Source organism: Haemaphysalis longicornis, unplaced genomic scaffold (genome assembly GCF_048455015.1).
Source record: "Haemaphysalis longicornis isolate Haplotype H1 unplaced genomic scaffold, Haemaphysalis longicornis Haplotype H1 scaffold_4, whole genome shotgun sequence".
NCBI classification, from domain to species: domain Eukaryota; kingdom Metazoa; phylum Arthropoda; class Arachnida; order Ixodida; family Ixodidae; genus Haemaphysalis; species Haemaphysalis longicornis.
Genome location: NW_027526361.1, coordinates 220,802,961 through 220,820,867, shown reverse-complemented (window position 1 = coordinate 220,820,867; position 17,907 = coordinate 220,802,961). Strand labels below are relative to the sequence as shown.

The 17,907-nt window shown below is 45.0% G+C and overlaps 1 protein-coding gene across 2 annotated transcripts in view; it reads right to left on the bottom strand.

The window, feature by feature from the left end:
• The window catches only part of LOC144179643 (ATP-binding cassette sub-family G member 1-like), a 40,830-nt gene extending 24,092 nt beyond the window's left edge, over positions 1-16,738 (bottom strand). The window contains exons 1-5 of one of the 2 annotated variants that reach the window (XM_077708075.1): positions 16,583-16,738; positions 13,646-13,797; positions 8,609-8,726; positions 5,962-6,148; positions 4,801-4,946 (exon numbers count right to left, since the gene is read on the bottom strand). In XM_077708075.1, the coding sequence (XP_077564201.1) occupies positions 4,801-4,946; positions 5,962-6,148; positions 8,609-8,726; positions 13,646-13,797; positions 16,583-16,593 (614 nt within the window). In that variant the 5' untranslated portion in view covers positions 16,594-16,738. The remainder of the gene's footprint in view (positions 1-4,800; positions 4,947-5,961; positions 6,149-8,608; positions 8,727-13,645; positions 13,798-16,582) is intronic. The other variant, XM_077708076.1, reaches the window with a different exon arrangement.
• Between the last annotated feature and the right edge of the window lie 1,169 nt (positions 16,739-17,907).

The following is a 17,907-nucleotide window of genomic DNA, read 5'->3' as shown; positions in this document are numbered from 1 at the left end:
ACTGGTGCGTTAGTGTCTGATAGTCGCGAGAAAGTTAGATGCTTCAATACGTTTTTTAGGTCCGTTATTATTGAACGGCTGCCTGGTACTGATAACTTTAGATTTGGTTTCCTTTGCGCTGAACCCATCGGTGATACTGAGTTTGAGAAGCGCGGAATACAGCAGCTGCTTTTACGTTTGAAACCGTTCAGTGCCATGGGGCCCGATGAATTTCCTACACCGCTGCTATCGTCATATGCAGCCGCCTTATCAGAATATTCTCGAATTCTTTTTTCGAGGTCAATGAAAGAAGGAGTTCTACCAGATGACTGGAAACTTCCAAACGTTGCGCCGTTGCATAACTCAGGATAGCCTCGTACCCAATTATAGGCCTGTTATTTTTTTGACGAGTGTAGTATGTAAAGTGTTCGAGCACGTGCTTTTTACTCGCATTATTAACCATTTAAATTCATTCTCGAATTAGCCCGCAACAGCATGGCTTTCGAGCTGTATTTTCTTGTGCGACGCAATTAACAGAATTAACTCATGGTATTTCTGGTGCATTGGATCAAGGTTTCTCTGTGGACGGTATAGTTCTTGATTTAGCAAAGGCGTTTGACGTTGTTCGTCATCAACTCCTCCTAGAAAAATTGGCGTGGTATAACAAAAATCCTGAAATTGTTCGTTGGATACAAGAGTACTTGAAGTACTGGAAACAGCATTTTGTCGTAAACGGTCAGAAATCTGAAGATGTCGCTGTTAGTTCGGGAGTACTGCTGGGTTCTGTTTTGGGCCCACTATTATTTTTAATTTTCATGAATAATACTTGTACCTGTATTTCTTCTACAATACGATTGTTTGTAGACGACTGTGTATTATATAAAATTAGTAATCACTTGGATGACTGCACCGCGCTTCAGCATGGTCTGAATAGGTTATTTGATTGGTGTAAAAATTGGGGAATGCAGATGAACCTGCAAAAATTTGTGTACATGTGCTTCACAAAAAAGAAAACGCCTCATGTTTATTCCTATACCATTATTGGTACATTTCTTAACCGAACGTTCAAACATAAATATCTTGGTGTGTAACTTACCTCGGACCTGTCTTGGCGCCATCATGTAAATTATGTGTGTGCGAACGCTTGTCGTGTTTTGGGCTGCCTACGTCCCAACGCGAAACGTTTTCCAGCAAAGACTAAACAGTTGCTGTACAAGACCAATGTTCGTCCCATACTCCAGTTTGCTTGTATGGTATGGCATCCACGTATCAAATCTGATATCCAGAAACTATAAAGAGTGCATAAACTTGGCTACTCGCTTTGTTCTTAAAGATTACTCAAGGAACTTCAGTGTGTCCACTGCTAAGCGCAGCCTAGGTTGGGATTTGCTTCAGCATCGTAGGAGAGCACTTAGACTAAAATGTTTTCACAATATATGTTATAACAATAGAAGTTGTTATTTAATGAGCTCAGACTATGTTTCACTAAGGACAGATAACTTCTGTAAAATAAAAGAAATACATTGTAGAACCGCATTGTTTCAGCATGCTTTTTTCCCAAAACTATTAGCGAATGGAATAAGTTACCCAAAAATGTCGTGACAATTACGTCTAATGATGTATTTTCGTGTTCTTCGTAGTGTATCTTCGTTGAGCATGCCGGGTTTTGGCTTGTCATTGTGCTTTAAATGATATTTCTATTTTGCCTGCATTTTGTACAAATTTCTACTTTCTCTGCCCCCCCCCCCCATTGTAATGCCTCGAAAAGGCACTGTGGGTACTATGATAAATAAATAAAAAGAGTCATCTGATAAATCTGCGCAGGGCCAACGCCGCAGCGTTCGATTCGCCGACTCTCACCTGTGCATGTCAATTTTTTGAGCGATTCTTCGCCGCTAGTGTTTTCTTGCTTTTAAGTGCGGGGTACGAAGTCGCTCCAATAAAGACAAATTTTTCAAGTGCCTGGGTTCCTTCTTCCCAGCGAGGCATGTGGTGAAAGTGCTGGCTACATGCACTCTAAACCCCCCGCCAGTCACCAAGCAAGTACAAGTCATGCCATCCGCCGGTAGGAAAGTCTTTATTTATAAAAATATGTTTAGCGCAAACAACCAAAGACAGCACACAAGAGAGAAGACGGGACAGGCGGAACAGGAGACGGGATAGCGCCGGTCCCGTCTCCTCTCTTGTGTGCTGTCTAGGGTTGTTTGCGCTAAACATATTTCTAAGAATCATGAACCAACAAGCCCCCCAACAAGTTTTGTTAAATTATCTTTAAATTTAGTTTGGACTTCTTTTGGGGAAATTAAAGACGACGCCTTTATCGATTACGTGGTAAACGAAACAACTTTCCCTGCAGTTCTGTAGCAGTCCCAGGAAGCGGTTTCATTTCGGAAATTTCTTATTGGAGATCCGGAAGAGTTGTTGGGACACGTTGGGCGCGTCCGAAATATCAACCGGTCAGGACCACTAAAAAAAACGCGCCGGCATCTGTTTTTCTAGATGAAAGTTTCGGGTCGAATTTGGTTTGAGAACCGTGACATCTCTATTACATAGTGGGTGGAATTTAAGGCGAAATTTTTAATGGCATTAACTCACGTTGCGCGGAGAGAGGGGGCCGAGTTCTTACTGTGTGCACGCAGCACGCTATAACAAGGGTGTTGTCGTGTTCGTTGAAGAAATGTAGATGGACTTCCGGAGAGCCGACCATAAGATAAACTGCTCCTCTAAATGCGTGGTAGGAAGTAAGAACTTTTTCACTGGATTAGTTCGTGGTCCTCCGCATACCGGAGCCAAATTGGTGTCATAGGCTAGCACAATAGATAACACTCATCATGTGCTTGAGGTAGTACCACCGCCAAGCAAACGCGTTTGCTGCGAGCTCTGACGATGTCGCTGGGGCCACTACAGACACCCTAAGGAAGACAATCCATGCGTTACTTCGTCACAATTTTAGTAAATGTTTTTTAACGCCGCACCCCGAGTCGTTTGTCTCACCGACGCTAAGTGAAACGTGCAGCAAGCACTGGGAACTTTCACGCTAGCGTAATGACATCCTGAGCCGCAAGCGATGGCCTACACCGCTGCCACTCGCCGTCCTGGTCCTTTCACCACTTCTCTTAAACAAATCTTCTCGCACCACCATTCACAGTAACCCGCCGTCCATTGTGGTACTACTGAGGGGAAGCCACCCACACCTGCCGTCTGTGCCCCTACAAGCGACTCGGAATGCGACGCTTTTTCGTTGCCACCCGGTGTCGTTCGCCCGGTGAGCGACCGTATGCAATCAAGGATTACCTGTCGCAGACCAGCCGTGGACCAACGCGCTTCAACCATTCTCTGTCACCACATCCGTACGGATGGCCAAGTCACCGCGTTGCCACTTACTTTGCGCGTGGAAGTTCCGTTATCCTGCATGGGGGAAACTAGAAGCAGCGGCTGCTGGAGGTGAAGTTGCTTTAAGCAACATTATGCGAACCATCCCACGACTTAACGGGGACACGGAGGACAGGACCCACGATGCGCGTGCAGCCCCCGACACCCCGGCCTAGCCCTGACATGCCCCTTAACACCGCGAGGACAGCACGCCGCGAGGCGCACCCGACAAGACGAAGCCCTCCAAGCAACGCACCAGCAACATGAACCAATCGTGATGTGACATCCCCAAAAGGGCATCTTTCCATAGATGCCGCAAGGGAGTGAACAAGCTGGAAGACACCTGGGATTTTGCGGGAAGACGGGGCAGTCAGCTGCTAAACACTATAAAAGTAAGAAAAATACTAGCTGAATTGCGCATCCGATGGAGGGTCGCTAGACCGCGGTTACGCGTGCTATCCCCCAGGAGACAACAGCCTGCAGGCATGTACAAGTTATATTGATTTTACTTGAACCCGTGCAGAGGGTTGCGGTTGTTTTACTGGTCGTACAAAATAACACCTGCTTGCTCTCCCCTCTCCCGCGTAGAGGTATACTACCTTATCCGCTATTTCGAAGGATTCCGATGTAAAGTATCAGTCATTGACTATTCTCACTGACGATATCACGCGCAAGATGGTCATCCCAGTCATGAACTATAATTTTTTATTTGTCTTCTACAGCTTTGATGGCCAGAAGCACCACGATGCCTTATGGCAATTCCTTTCTGACTGGCCGCAAGGAATCGATCACAAATTCTTCTTTCTTATCAGTTGCCTTTATTTTCTTTTATTTAATGTTAGTAATATGGTACTAGTAGCTTTTGTCGCCAGTAATACCTGCAGTACTACTCGCGATAAAAGCTACTCGAAAGGCCAATACCTACGGTACATTAACGGCTTACATGGTTTTTAAAGTAACTTTGACTATGATTCAGTGGTGATGCAGTGTTCTAGAGAAATCGAATCTGCTGAATATTATTTGTCCTGGTGTACAGTGAAAACCAGTGTTTGTATATCTGAGAAATTAGTTCTGATTATTTTTATTAGTCAAGTGTTTACGTTATAGGTTTAATAGGTAACGTAGGAATTGGAATATTGAGGTCACCTGGCCTCCAATTCGACACTTTCATCACAATGCCATGTGCATAGTTTTGTTCCTTAAAAAAGCTCGAATAAACCAACACGACTTTCGCATGTAGGGTGTGCTGTATACAACCTGTTCATTGGTGTAAACTCCACAACGTTTTTGCAGGACGCTACGTTTTTTCAATATTCACATTTCGTTAAAACTAGCCAAAGTTTACGCCTAGGCTTGAGTTCTGGAACAAATTATTCTTAAACAACCTTCACGTTCTCTCCGAATGCTAAAACGAACTAGAAAATATAGCATTATAACAGCCAAACTAACCTTGTCGGCTCGTCCAGAAACATTACTGGAGCTCTGCTGATGAGTTCTTGAGATATTGCCAGGCGTCTTTTTTCTCCACCCGAAAGACGATGCGTCAGAGTGTCTGCGCAGTCGCCCAGCCCCCATCCAGAGATTGTGTCGGCTACCTGCACGCAACAGCGCAGAGATCTACAGCAAACATAGCAAGTAATGGGACTTTATAACATAAAAATCCATATCTACGAGCCCCACACTCAAGAATATTTTGAACACGGTTCTCCCTTATTATCACTGCCTTTCAATAAGTATATCCGTGACTTCGGGTAAACGGTTAAAGAAAAGTAGCATAACTGGTTCCAGAACCCGGTTGGGGTCCAGCAGTAGGTACCGAGCAATACGCATAAGCAAGATAAGTAACTAGGTGCCTATGCATCCCCTACCGAGAAGAAACACGCGTTCACACGCACACGACACACACTCACACGCACACGCACGCACACAGCACAACGCCTTAGCCACTGAGCTACCCGACACGGTGGCTCAGTGGCTAAGGCGTTGTGCTATTGTGCACGAGGACGCGGGTTCAATTCCCAGCCGAGGCGGCCGCTGTCTTGATCGAGGCGAAAAGCAAAAACGCCTGTGTGTACGAGATTTCGGCGCATGTTAAAGATCCCCATGTGGTCAAAATTAATCCCGAGCCCTCCACTCCGGCGCGCCTCATCGCCTGCGTTGCGTCGGCGCGTTGAACCCTACAATCAGTTGTTCAATGAACTCACGCACACACGCACACACTCACGCGCACACGCACATACACACACGCACGCACGCACGAACGAACGCATGCACGCGCAGGCATGCACGAACTGATGCACGCACGCACGCACGCACGCGCGCACACACACACACACACACACACACACACGCACACGCACACGCACACGCACACGCACACGCACACGCACACGCACACACACACACACACACGCACGCACGCACGCACGCACGCACACACGCACACACGCACACACACACACACACCTAAGAACCATTAGTGGAGCCTACTTTTATCGGGCACACGTTTCCGGTGTTTTTAGCGTGTGCTGAACCTGTAATTAGATGGACACCCCCGCAGCCCTGTCCCGGTGCCATCGCGCATGTACATGGAACAGTTAGCAGACTCACAAGTTTTATCAATTCTTGCTGTTCAAGGGTTGGGAGGCGAAGCTCAGCGCTCATGATGAGGGCTTCCCTCACTGTCAGGTACTGCAGCAAGCAGTCGTCTTGCATGACGTAACAGCTCTGCATATTGAACAGCTTGCTGTCTCGCACGTAGCCGTTGACCTGGACCTCGCCTTCGTAGCCCTTGTCACTGTGAAATGCACCAAGTAACATCATATGCACTGACGTACTATTGTTATCGTTCGCAAGCATCGCCGTAGGCTAATTGCGATTGTGCTTATAATAGCCCCTACCATATGCGTTCTATTGCCCCTTTTACTGAATTTCGACAATGGAAGTAATCAGACTCCTTTTTGCATTTTTGTGAAGTGGAGAGTTTAGAGCCCGCGCGTAAGGCACACGCTTCCATCTCGGGACACTTCAGTGATGTAACAGCTGACCGAAGCCAGCCCAAAATGGCACTCTTATTTTGCAGTGTCCCACAATCAGGGTAATGGTCGTCGGGAAAAGAACCTTTATTAATGGCAGTATTGCTCCTTTCTGCGTATTGCAAATAGATATCATTTTCCAGCACCCGATGCACTTCCTTAGCATTATGGATAAGCGTAGAATACCGTGTCACGCAAGGTTAGTTCCGCGGGCTTAAAATGTTATCGCTCTACGTACCTGGTGGAGAAATTGGGCGGTTATGGCGCACACGTCTACGAGTTAATTTCCTCTGTATCTCTTTTCTTGTTTTGTTGGTAGCAACAAGAGCTTAGCACGGCCTAAAAATTACTGGACTCACCTAAGCCTGCTTCTGTGCGTTGAATGCAAAAGCATCATGGGAAGGGGAAATGGTGAATCTGCCACAAGCCCTCATAAGGCTTTTGTACTATTCACAGGACAACCTCACCGAGTGGGTATGTGGGAATTGTAGGTCAGGATGTTGGCGCCGAAACAAATGACCTTTAGGGAGTGTGTTCTAAGCTTTAAAAGGTTTTGTGACCAGCCACAAAAACACTCGGAACTCCGTACTGAGAATGTAGAATGCATAATGCATGTGCCATGAAACCAGAATGACACAGGAACGAGGTCGCAGTAAAGCATCGCCAGGAGAAGTTACAATGTTTTCACCTCCAAAGCAATACCCAGATACCAGTGAACATGGAAAACACACGCGTGTTTAGCGTGGGTTAGCTGTACCATAGCAGCTAAGGCACGGGCGTGCCACCAAGTCTCCCTGGGTGCCATTCCCATTCGTGCCACCGTTGTTTTTTTTAGTTCAAGGGGCATAAAATATTGGGGTCATTCGCTGCTCGGAATGCCGGGTCTTTCCGAACATGGTGCACGTAATGCTTTAGTCATAATTTTAAAACCGCACGCTAAAGGAGAGCCGACGCTCGGTTCCGAAGGCGATTTGGAAGCAGACACGTCTTGGATGCGAGAGGATATCTCAAGCAGTACCTGGTTCATGTGGTGAATATTGCGTTATTCACACATCCACGCAACCAAAAAGTCGGTGAAAGTTTCGGTCGGCTGTGCGTTACGAGAACAATGGCGCAAAACTGCTATTATATGCAAAGGCGAATTGCCGTTGGTTGGAACGCAGTGATATGGTGGGCTTAATATCCGCATTTTCTGCGACTTCTCACCTGGTCGCAAAAGTGGGTATGCGCCGGACTGACGTTCCGATCAGGTGGAAGGGGTCATGAGGCTCCGAACGGGGGTACGCTCCGGCCGCCGAACTGCTTACGCGTTCTAGGGAAGGGGGACGGTGGTAGGCGCCTACTAAAAGTTAAGCCTAGCGTCGTTAACCGGTGCTCGCAGCTTGACGCACGGCGGGTTCGAAGTTACTTATTACGGCGTTAGTCTCAAAACTTAGATTACCTCTCCTAATGCTGAATACAGCCATATCAGTGGTTATTATCAGAGGGCTGTAGTATAGTTTAGGTGAGAAGAAGAAGCCGATGAAGAAGGCGAAAGTGAAAATCAACTGGGCCTTAGTCTTAATTCTTAGCCATCTTCAACAATGAGATCACAATGAGACTTATCCAATCCCACAGATTGGTTACGCGATACTGTTAAAAAGGCGCCAGCCAATCAACGAGCTTGCTGCTTAATTCACCTACATATTTCGCCGATAAGTGATGCTCACACATTCTGATACCTCCAAAATAGTTTGTGCCCCCATGGGCTTCGTAAAAATAATCCACTTCTAGGCCAAGAAGCATGTCTTCTACGTGTTTTCAGACGCCCTCTTGCGTTGAACACTGGAGGAACTTTGCTATAATAAGCCCAAAACGTAGCTCAAGAATACAAAAGTCCCGAGGTAAAACATGATGCATACGGTACAAGGTTCAGCAGACGACTTGTAAAGAAAGTGTTTTTCATTATGAACAGAACAACCTGATTTATTGCCCTTCATGCCGCCGACGAAATTTCGCTGAGTGCTGTCCACTCTTTTGACGTAACAACGAGCCCAATGGCAGCATCCTCATGCCTGCTTTCAAGCAAGAGTAAAGTTGCCTTTTCTGGCAAGAGTCGTTTGCACAATATGCATCCTATACTATGAAGTTGGATGGTAAGGATCCGAGCTAAACTTCTTTTACGCTTTCCTGGATTCTGAGAAAGGAGGTCAACGGCGCGAGCAATGAAAAGATAGTCTCACAAGTGGCCGGACAGAATGTGTAGCAGAGTGGTTTTCCCAGCTCCCGATGGTCCCATGACAGCCGTCAGGGTTCCAGGAGCAGCTTTTCCGTAAAGCCGAGAAAGCACTTTTTTCTTCCCTGCAAAGATTAAAAGGGACACTTGTGAAGCCTACCGCGCCCAGGAAAATTTTACGGAAAACTTGCACGACAATGTTTTAGAGTAATTCGAGAGAAAACCTACTCTTACTTTGTGACCACACTTAGCCAGTGAAAACATTCGAGCAGACTAAAACCGTTTTGAATTGAGCAGGTGTTGGTGCATTTCTGTTGTTTTGGAGTGTTCTAGCATATCAAATTTCAGTAATAATTGCTGCTCCACAAACCTTTTTTGTTTCGTGACATAGATTTATGAAATGACAAATGTTTTACAGGTAACTGCTCCGGGCTGCACAAAAACAGGCAAGTTTGACACGCCTCCCGACCCCTTCATTACACTGCAGCATTTCACAAGTGGGCTCTTAACAGGACCGCAGCAATCCTAGCAAGAGAAATCCGACAGCCTAGCGGTAACTACAATTTCGCGCAATACAAAAGTAGTAGTAAAATGTACATTGTGATCATCATCATCATCATCATCAACGGTCTACTTGGGTCCACTGCAGGACGAAGGCCTCTCCAATGACCTCCAACCACTCCTGTCCTGCCGTCCTGGAGTCCATTCTTTGCCTCAGTACTTCCTTATTTCGCCCCCCCGTCGAGTTATAGGCTTCGCCCTCCGTCTAGACCCGTCTGTCAGCATTCACTCTGCCACCCTGGTAATCCACCAGTTCTCATTTGACCACACTACATGGCTAGCCCAAGTACATTTCTGTTTTTTATATGAACTATGCTATGAACTGCTGAGTTTGTTCCCCTGATTGAGCAAGCTCGTTTCCTGTCCCTAAGTATTACTCCCATATTTATTCGTTCCATGGCCAATTGATCCATGGAACGATATGATCCACGAAGTTTTCTTTCCATTTGTTTAGTAAGGCACCAAGCTTCCGATCCAGATATCATCACCGGCAGTAGGCATTGGTGGTATATTGTTCTTTTGAGTGATAGAGGTAGCTCACTTTCCCTCATTTGGGAGTGCCTGACGAGTGCTCCTCAGTCCATACCTATTAAGCGCCGGATATCTGGGTCGTGGTTGTAGTCAGCACGGAAAATCTGTCCGAGGTAGTTATATTGTTCTACTTGTTGTAGAGTTCCGTTACATATGCTGGTGGGGGCGCTTCTGGCTGGATTATTTATCGTCATTTACATTTATTCGTTTGTATCTTTAAGCCCACGGCCATGCTTTCTGTTTGTAGTACCTCAAGCATTTTTTTGGAGGTGTTCTGCAGACTCACTTAGTAAGAGTATGTCGTATGCAAGCTTTAAATGATTCAAGTATTCTCCATTTATCCGTAACCCTGTGTTCACCAGTCAGGCTTCCTGAATACTTCCTCCAGACATGCTGTGAACATTTTTGGCGACATAGTATCCTTGTCGTACGCCCTTTCGGATCCGCAATTTGTCGCGTTTCTTGTGAAGGATGATCCTGCCAGTACATCCCTTATAATGCCACCTAGGAATCTTATGTAGGTCTCCCTGATTCCCTGGTCTTGTAATGCTTCAGTAGTGCTGCGGTACACTGAATAAAGCGCTTTTTCATAGGCTATAAATGCCATGTGAATAGGTTTGGTGTGCTCTGTGGATTTTTCGATAACTTGATTGGCGGCATGGATTTGATCCACAGTTAAGTATCCTTTTCTAAACCCAGTCTGCTCTTCGGGTTGTTGGGAATCTATGCTGTCACTTGTGGGATTAACTGTTACGCTCGTAAACAGCTGGAATCTCCCGTCTTGGTAATCAGAATTATGTTAGCATTTTTCCAGGCCGTGGGCTCTTTCAGAGTCGTTGAGCATTCTGCGAACAGTGCAGCAAGTTTTTTATGCGTATTCATAATTCGATGTTATGCGTCTGAGAAAACATCGCGCATCAGTAAAATAGCATTGATACCAAGCCACTAAACATCACTGGCAACGTCAGGGCCCACGAGGAGGCTGGAGGACAAAAAATGGCCGCATATCTGCTCCGCTCGTTGTAAATGTCTACGGAAGACGTTGGTCGACTGGCGCCCTTGCCAAGTACATGCTGTCCCTTCTTTTTCCTTCTAACCTCTCGTGCTGTTCCTCTCGCGTCTCGTTCCTCCCTAGATATCAGGCTAGACGTTTGGTCAATTTAAATTTACCGCGTTCCACTGCTCCAAGTCGGGTGCCTCGATGCTTGCGCTGCCGTACGGCGGAGACGCGGGTAGATCGAGGCACCACACTGCTACGTTTATACAACCACGGTGCCCTACTCCACGAGGGTTTCAAGTGGAACGTGAAAACTATCAATCAGAGCGTTTCGTTGCTATTGCCGTTTGATTTCTTAAATGCCGCCAGGAGGTAGTGCTGGCAACAGTAGGTGACGGTTTTCTGCCGTTGATGTAGTATTTCATTTGCTGTCGCAGAAACCAACATCCATGAATTTATAACAAAGGAACACTGCAAATGTCACTTATGTAATTATTTGATGCCTTATATTTGCATAATTCTTGTTCTTGTTCGACAATGTTGACGAGTATGAACATCGCATCTGTGGCTTAAAATTTCTTTTTCAGTTAGTCAAAGGGCACTACCGTGTAGATACGTCGCACATTTTATCCTTTTCTTGAGGTTATGCTACCAGGAAACGGCACTCCCTTATGATTACACCACTTGTTCCGCGAAATAACTGTTTTAAATATTCTTTTTTCACACGTACCATTGTAGACTGGAATGACCTGGCGAATGATGTTGTCTCACTAAGTTCATTATCTTTATTCGAGTCGCACTTGCTTTTATTGTTGTTGTTGTCTTTTGTTTCTATTACCTGCCATCGACTATGTTTCTGTATAACTTTGTGTCATGTTATGTACTTGTTACAAAGATGTAACCCACCCTGCTAAGGTCTCGTTACGAGATCGCAGTATCTACAAATAAATAAATAAATAAATAAATAAATAAATAAATAAATAAATAAATAAATAAATAAATAAATAAATAAATAAATTGACACCGGAATTTGATGTCTAGATTTGACAGTGAGTATATAAGACTATTGCGCAGCTTTCGCTTCACTTTGGCCGGATGGCTGAATCGAGTCACAGATAGAGAGGCAGAAAGACCAAAATTTCAACATTTAGTAGCCCAAGAAAGGCTATCGTCTTTCAAAAATGTAAACCCAGTTTCACCCACTTTGAGACCTTCTGAACCTGCGCAGCAGCGGTTCTCTCGTGTCGGCCGAAATGGCAATGAGCGCTCGCCCGAGAAGAGAGAGAGAGAAATGACCTTTATTGATTAGTCCTGCGAGAAAGGTGCGGGCCGAGAAGGGCAGCGTCGTCATCGCACAAATTTTACGGTTCGCAGAAAAGGGTCGGCAGCTAAACGTCATCACGTGGAAATTAAAAGCACTGCCTTGAAGTGTGAAGTAAAAACAATGTCGTAAATAAAGGTTAAAAAATTCCCCGCATTTCCCCGAGGGGAAGAATGTGAAAGTGCGAATGCACGAGTTGAATTTGCGCGGTCCGGTGATGTTCGCGAAAGAGAGATCACACACACACACACACAACTACAAAGAAAGAAAGATGCATTTATTCAAAGACCCCTATTTGTGTTGTCGTTGTACTTGATTGCTAGAGCGGATCTCAGCTTTGAAATTTCGTGTCAGTACTCCTTTAAGCGGGTGCATTAGCCCTTCTCACGCCCGATTCCTGGCCAATCCCCCACGTGGGTATGTGCCATGTCAGCGGCCAGGCAGTGCGCGCCCATCTCCCCCCGTAGCCAAGGAAGACGAGGAGATTCCTGGCCAATCCCCCACGTGGGTATGCTATGCGGACATCGCCGGTGGACGCAGGTTCAGGGTCGCTTAAGAAGTGCATTCGCACTTAAAAATTAGCGCGTTGCCGGTGTGTAGAGTAATGGTCTGACGCCTGCGACTACACTACGAATAGATACCTCGCTCTACACGTCAAACTTTCCATTCACTAATGTGAGTTAAAATTGGGAAAGTTGCAATACGAACAGCAATCAAAAGAACAAAACTAATAAATTCGTACGTTCATTGTTAAAATAATGTTTAGGCCTTATATGCTCACATTGCAGGATATCCGAACTAATATCTAAGCTTGCTTGCACATTACACCACATATTTTGCCCACCATGAAGAACCATGTGTCGTGTTAAATAAAAAAAGCTTGATTTATGCACTGATAAACTGATTGCTTGGTGTCGTTTTTGAAATAAAAAAACTGCACAAAAAAAGGAGACATATCAGTGATCCAGTATGGCGCGATGTTCTAATGCGTAGCATTCCTTGCCGAATGCCCCCACAGACAAAACCATGCAACACCCTGCATTTCCACAAAAGTTACACCTGTAATTGTTATAATAGCGTAAATCGAGGTAAGTGGTCGAAGGAAATTTCTAAAAACTGAAACATAAAAAACTAAAAAGTACGGAAAGTGGCGAACCGTATAACGCGCGGCATTTACACTATAATGCATATTTCGCGAACGTTCTACCCGTAATCGTTATAATAGCGTAAATGGAAATAATTGCCCGAACAAAACTTTGAAAAACTAAAAACAAAAAAGATATTAAAAAATTACGAAAAATGGTGAACCATATAACGTCCTGCATTTCCACAATTACGCAGATTTGGCGCAAGCAACACCTGTAATCGTTGCAATAGCGAAAATGCAGATAATTGGTTGGACAGGATTAAGAAAAACAAAAAAAAAAACTGGCTGCCAAGAATTCACACTTCAGACAAGCTGCGTCAGAATGCTATGCATTACTAGACAATTCTCCGAGTTTCTGCAGATTCGTTAGAAGCATATTTTAAATTTAAAACGTAATTGTGCTAGCACATCCGTTAAAATTATGAATTTAGCAGCTTTTCTTTAATTTTATAATAACAAGCTCCTAATGAAACATAATTTACTTTACCTTTACCAGTCTGGATGGAAAAACCGACGTTCTTCCACATGACGGTGACTTGTGGGCAGTCCGGCCGTTTTGTAACCTCTCCGCCATTCTCAACAACGTCCAACTTCCCGATTTTGTGCCTCCCGCTTTCCACGTGGGCATGCTGCTGTAACCTTCCAAAATATTTGTAGTTAGTGCCTGTTGAGGTGTCGTATAGTAGTGTTTCCTGGAAGGCTGTGGTCTATATAACAACGCTGGTGAACGTCATTTCGTCTTTTGTGCAGTCACACTTTAGCATAAAAAGTACTCGCTCTAATCATTTTATTACACTCTTATTTCTTTTAAAGTTCATTTTAATGTTCAGGACGAAATAACGATTTTACCATGAAGAAAATGAATAAATTTTGCACATCAGAAGAACAACCTTCGCTTATTTTTGGAAGGGTATTGACAGCGCTAACCTTACATTGAATGAATACACGTACTCCAGTCGGAAGTGAAATGTTTAACCAAAAAAGTCCACATAAAGAAAAATTTCCATTCCGACAGCCACGACTGCTTAGCGCCAAGCACTAGACACTAGAAATCGCTGTTTTCTCGGCGATTTCCTAGAGAGTCAAAAATCTGTTAGCAGCGATAGTGCCCGGTAGTGACAGGTACAAAGTACGAGGCATGCGATTCTCCCTTTCAATGGGTTGACACCTCATGTAAACAAATAGGTGGATATCTGCCTTTAATACGCAGTATTAGTCATTAGTCAAAATTTATACTGCACCGTGTCGCTCAGCTCTGACCCAGCGGATCAAGTCTGGGCCATCCAGCTGGCCGAGGACGCTGCTAGAGCCCAAGGGCTCTTGGCCGACGTCTAGGATCACCAGCCTCTTCCGTTGATGATGATGATTGCTATTGGTTTCCCCTTTGTCGCGGGGTGATGACATGTCATCTTACCAAAAATGGACTAATATGACCATGTTTTACACTCTTGGTGTAATACTAGCGCTGCTTAGGGCAGGCACAAAAAGCTTATTAGGCACAAAATACTTTTTTTCCTATTACAGGTGGTAACTGTCCTAGGCAATATTCCCCTCTCTGCTTTTCGTCCACCAGCATTCTAATCTTCTTTTCGTCGCCTCGACAGCCTCGAAGTTAAATTCCTCTGTGATACCTTAAACTCTACGGCTTCTGGAAGTCCAATATTCCTTTCATGTAGATTTCTATGGATACTTTATGTGCCGCATAGTTTGTTTCTTTTCCGCAGACCACGCATACCCCATCACTTTGTGAGTACTTCCCCACAAAACTCTTAGTACGCAGTCAACCTGCTTTAGCCTCAAAAAGCAAAGCCCTGTCCTAGGAATTATCGTATAAATTTACCTTTCTGATGTTCAATGTCTCAGCCCTGTACATCTCTAACGATGTTTTAGCTTCCATGTTTTCCCTCCATTTATTCGTTTCAATCTGTCTTGCCTCTTTTTTGGTTACCTTGGCTGTTATGGATTCTTCACTGTTCTTTTCGTATTTCATCGTTAGCCTTCTAGTCTTTCTTAACCACTGCGTGTCCACGCTTTTCAAGTATAGGTACCTAAAAACTTTAGCTGCCCATCTTCGTTGATTCATTGCCTTCAACCTCATCTCAAAGCATATTTTACTCTGTGCTTCTCTAACTTCAAACGACGCCCAGCCCATATCTCCCTGAACTGCTTCGTTAGTTGTTTTTCCATGCGCGCCTAAGGCCAAACGTCCTACCGTTCTCTGGTTTACTTCAAGGCCCGATAGAACGTCTGATTTTAAGCAGAGTACAGCATTCGCCAGCGTGAGACCAGGAACCATTACTCCTGTTTACATTCCTCTTACTACTTCATATTTGTTACACCCCGATAGAGCTCTATGCTCAATAAAGTTATTTCTCGCTCTGCACCTGTATGACTCTAGAACGCAGTTCTTTTCTCTGTAGGTCGAAATTATTAAAGCGAAATTTCACATTATTAAAGTCGGCAGATTATTCCTTTTTTGCATGGTTAGCAGCCTTATCACGGTTGCGCGAAGTGGACTGGATTCTGCGAGGTTTGTGCGTATACGAAAGGAAAGATTTTAGCAGGAGTAAAATACATGTAAATATGCAGCTGAATATTTCCCAGACTTGTGGAACACCAACGGAAAATAAAAAGCCAGGCAGTTTCTAGGGTACACATTTTCAGTGGTGATCTGAGAAAGACGCCCAGGCATTGATGAAAAGACCCCTAATAACGAGTTTTCAGGGAACCAGTCCCAGTCTGTCGGTAATACGTCGGATGCATTCCATCTATCATTAAAGACTTTTTTGAGGCCTTATTGGAAATTGTCTGGACAGCTTATAGGGCAAGAAAGGGCCAAACCTTTTACTGGTCAACACTTAAGCCTACTATAAAACTCTACAAAGCAAAGGAACTGGGTGAGTGGACAGGCTTCACCATTTGTCATTTGCGCACCAACCAAGTAAAGGCACACGTTCAACCGCGAAGCATGGAATCTTCAAAATATTATCGTAATGCCATTGAAACCTCACAGGTGCTCAAAAATATGTTAAAAACATGTTAGCCCGCTGATTTCGCCACAATGTCACCACGATGTGAACACACCTAATTGTGTGTCTAGGGTAAGAAAGTATACTCAGTGCTCGCACGAACCAAATGAGAACTATCATTAGCTAACTGCGTGGATAAACATTATACTGTCACTATCTTCGTTTGGAGTGCGACCTACAAAACCGGCAGCCGCATATTACTTGCTGACCTTTGCCATCTTTCCGTACCCTCCCCATTTACCAAATCCCACGAAGAGAAGAAATGGTATACGTCCTGTAAACGACCTCTTGATATCATCGACGCAAAGTGGGTCATTGAAACATGGCCTTTCCGGTTTAGGTTAACATAGCTCAAGTGTTCCAATCCCAGCGGCAAAAGAAAAACAATTACTCACGAAAATGGCATATCCGTTCCGCAGTAACGGTGAGTACTTCAAGTTGGCTTTTACGGGAGTTTTAAATTTTGAAGGGTCGTTACTTGGCTCTGTGGCTTTCCAACTTCCTAGTCCCTTCACAAATTCGCCGGCTCGGCTGCATCAGCTCACGCGGCTGTATCACTATTATCTGCGAACTGCCTCTCGCTCTATCGCCTCGCCAAGGGTGCCCATTACAAGCAGCCTTGTGATTCGCTTCCACATTCGCTTCTTTCGAAGGCTTGTGGGTGCGACATGCAAGGCGCAGGGTTGGGAAGTTATCTTTCAGCCTTCTCGGGTAGCTCCCTGGTAAAGTGGTGCGACAGTTATTTGAGATTTTCGTGCTGCGGTGCCTGATGCCGTAGTAACGGACTGAGTGCATTCTTACGCAAGCGTAAATTACACTTTAATAAATTACAAAATAAAACACTTGGTTAGTTTTGCAAAGCATCGCGGTAATGTCGAGAGGCACAAAGAAAATAACGTTCATAAGGAACGGTCTTTCAACACATATTTGAACTAACATTGCGGTTTCGCGCATGAGTAACTCACAGTATTCTGCAATTTTTTCACCACGTAATATCATCGCCAGTCAATAACTTTTAGCTGACTTGGAAGCCGACGCATGTGTACACCTGTGTTGTTTAAAGATATTGTTACGGGTCATGAACAGAGGTAAAGATATATTCACACTACGGACACGCCAAAACTAAGTGCAGCGGACACCCCGTCAGACCTTGCCTTCGTCTCCCTCGAGCACTCAACTGTGAGCACCCTCTGCTTCTTCACAGGCCGGTCTAATACCATGCTCACACTGTGTCATTTTCAAGTGCCCCGTGGCATTTCCTCCCGGTGGCGTAAGTGACGTGCCGGCACTATGAAAAAAATGGCAGCATCTCTACTCCGTGGATGATGGCGAGGGTGCGGAGTACGGAGACACGAAATGACATCCAAGTTGAGCACCGAGTGACATCCGATTTGCACCCCGACCGTCATTCGATTTGAGCCGTGAGTTTCACATTGATTATTCCCAAAATAAACTGCAACTCATGGCTCAAATTCAATTTCGCTTCATTTTCTCTTGATGGTGGTGTGCGCACGGATGGATGCGGGCGGAAATTTGGGAGTCCTAAGGTACTCCACACCGTTACAGGCGAGGGAGTAAGCCGTTTGACTGTTGGGTACTAACTCGCGGTCGTAGCCCAGTGGGTAAGACTACTGTCAGTAACTCCGTGTGGTCTACCAGACAGAGGCTCGAATCCTGCCGGTGCCTGTGTGATTTTTTGCGATTGCAAATGCTATGCGCA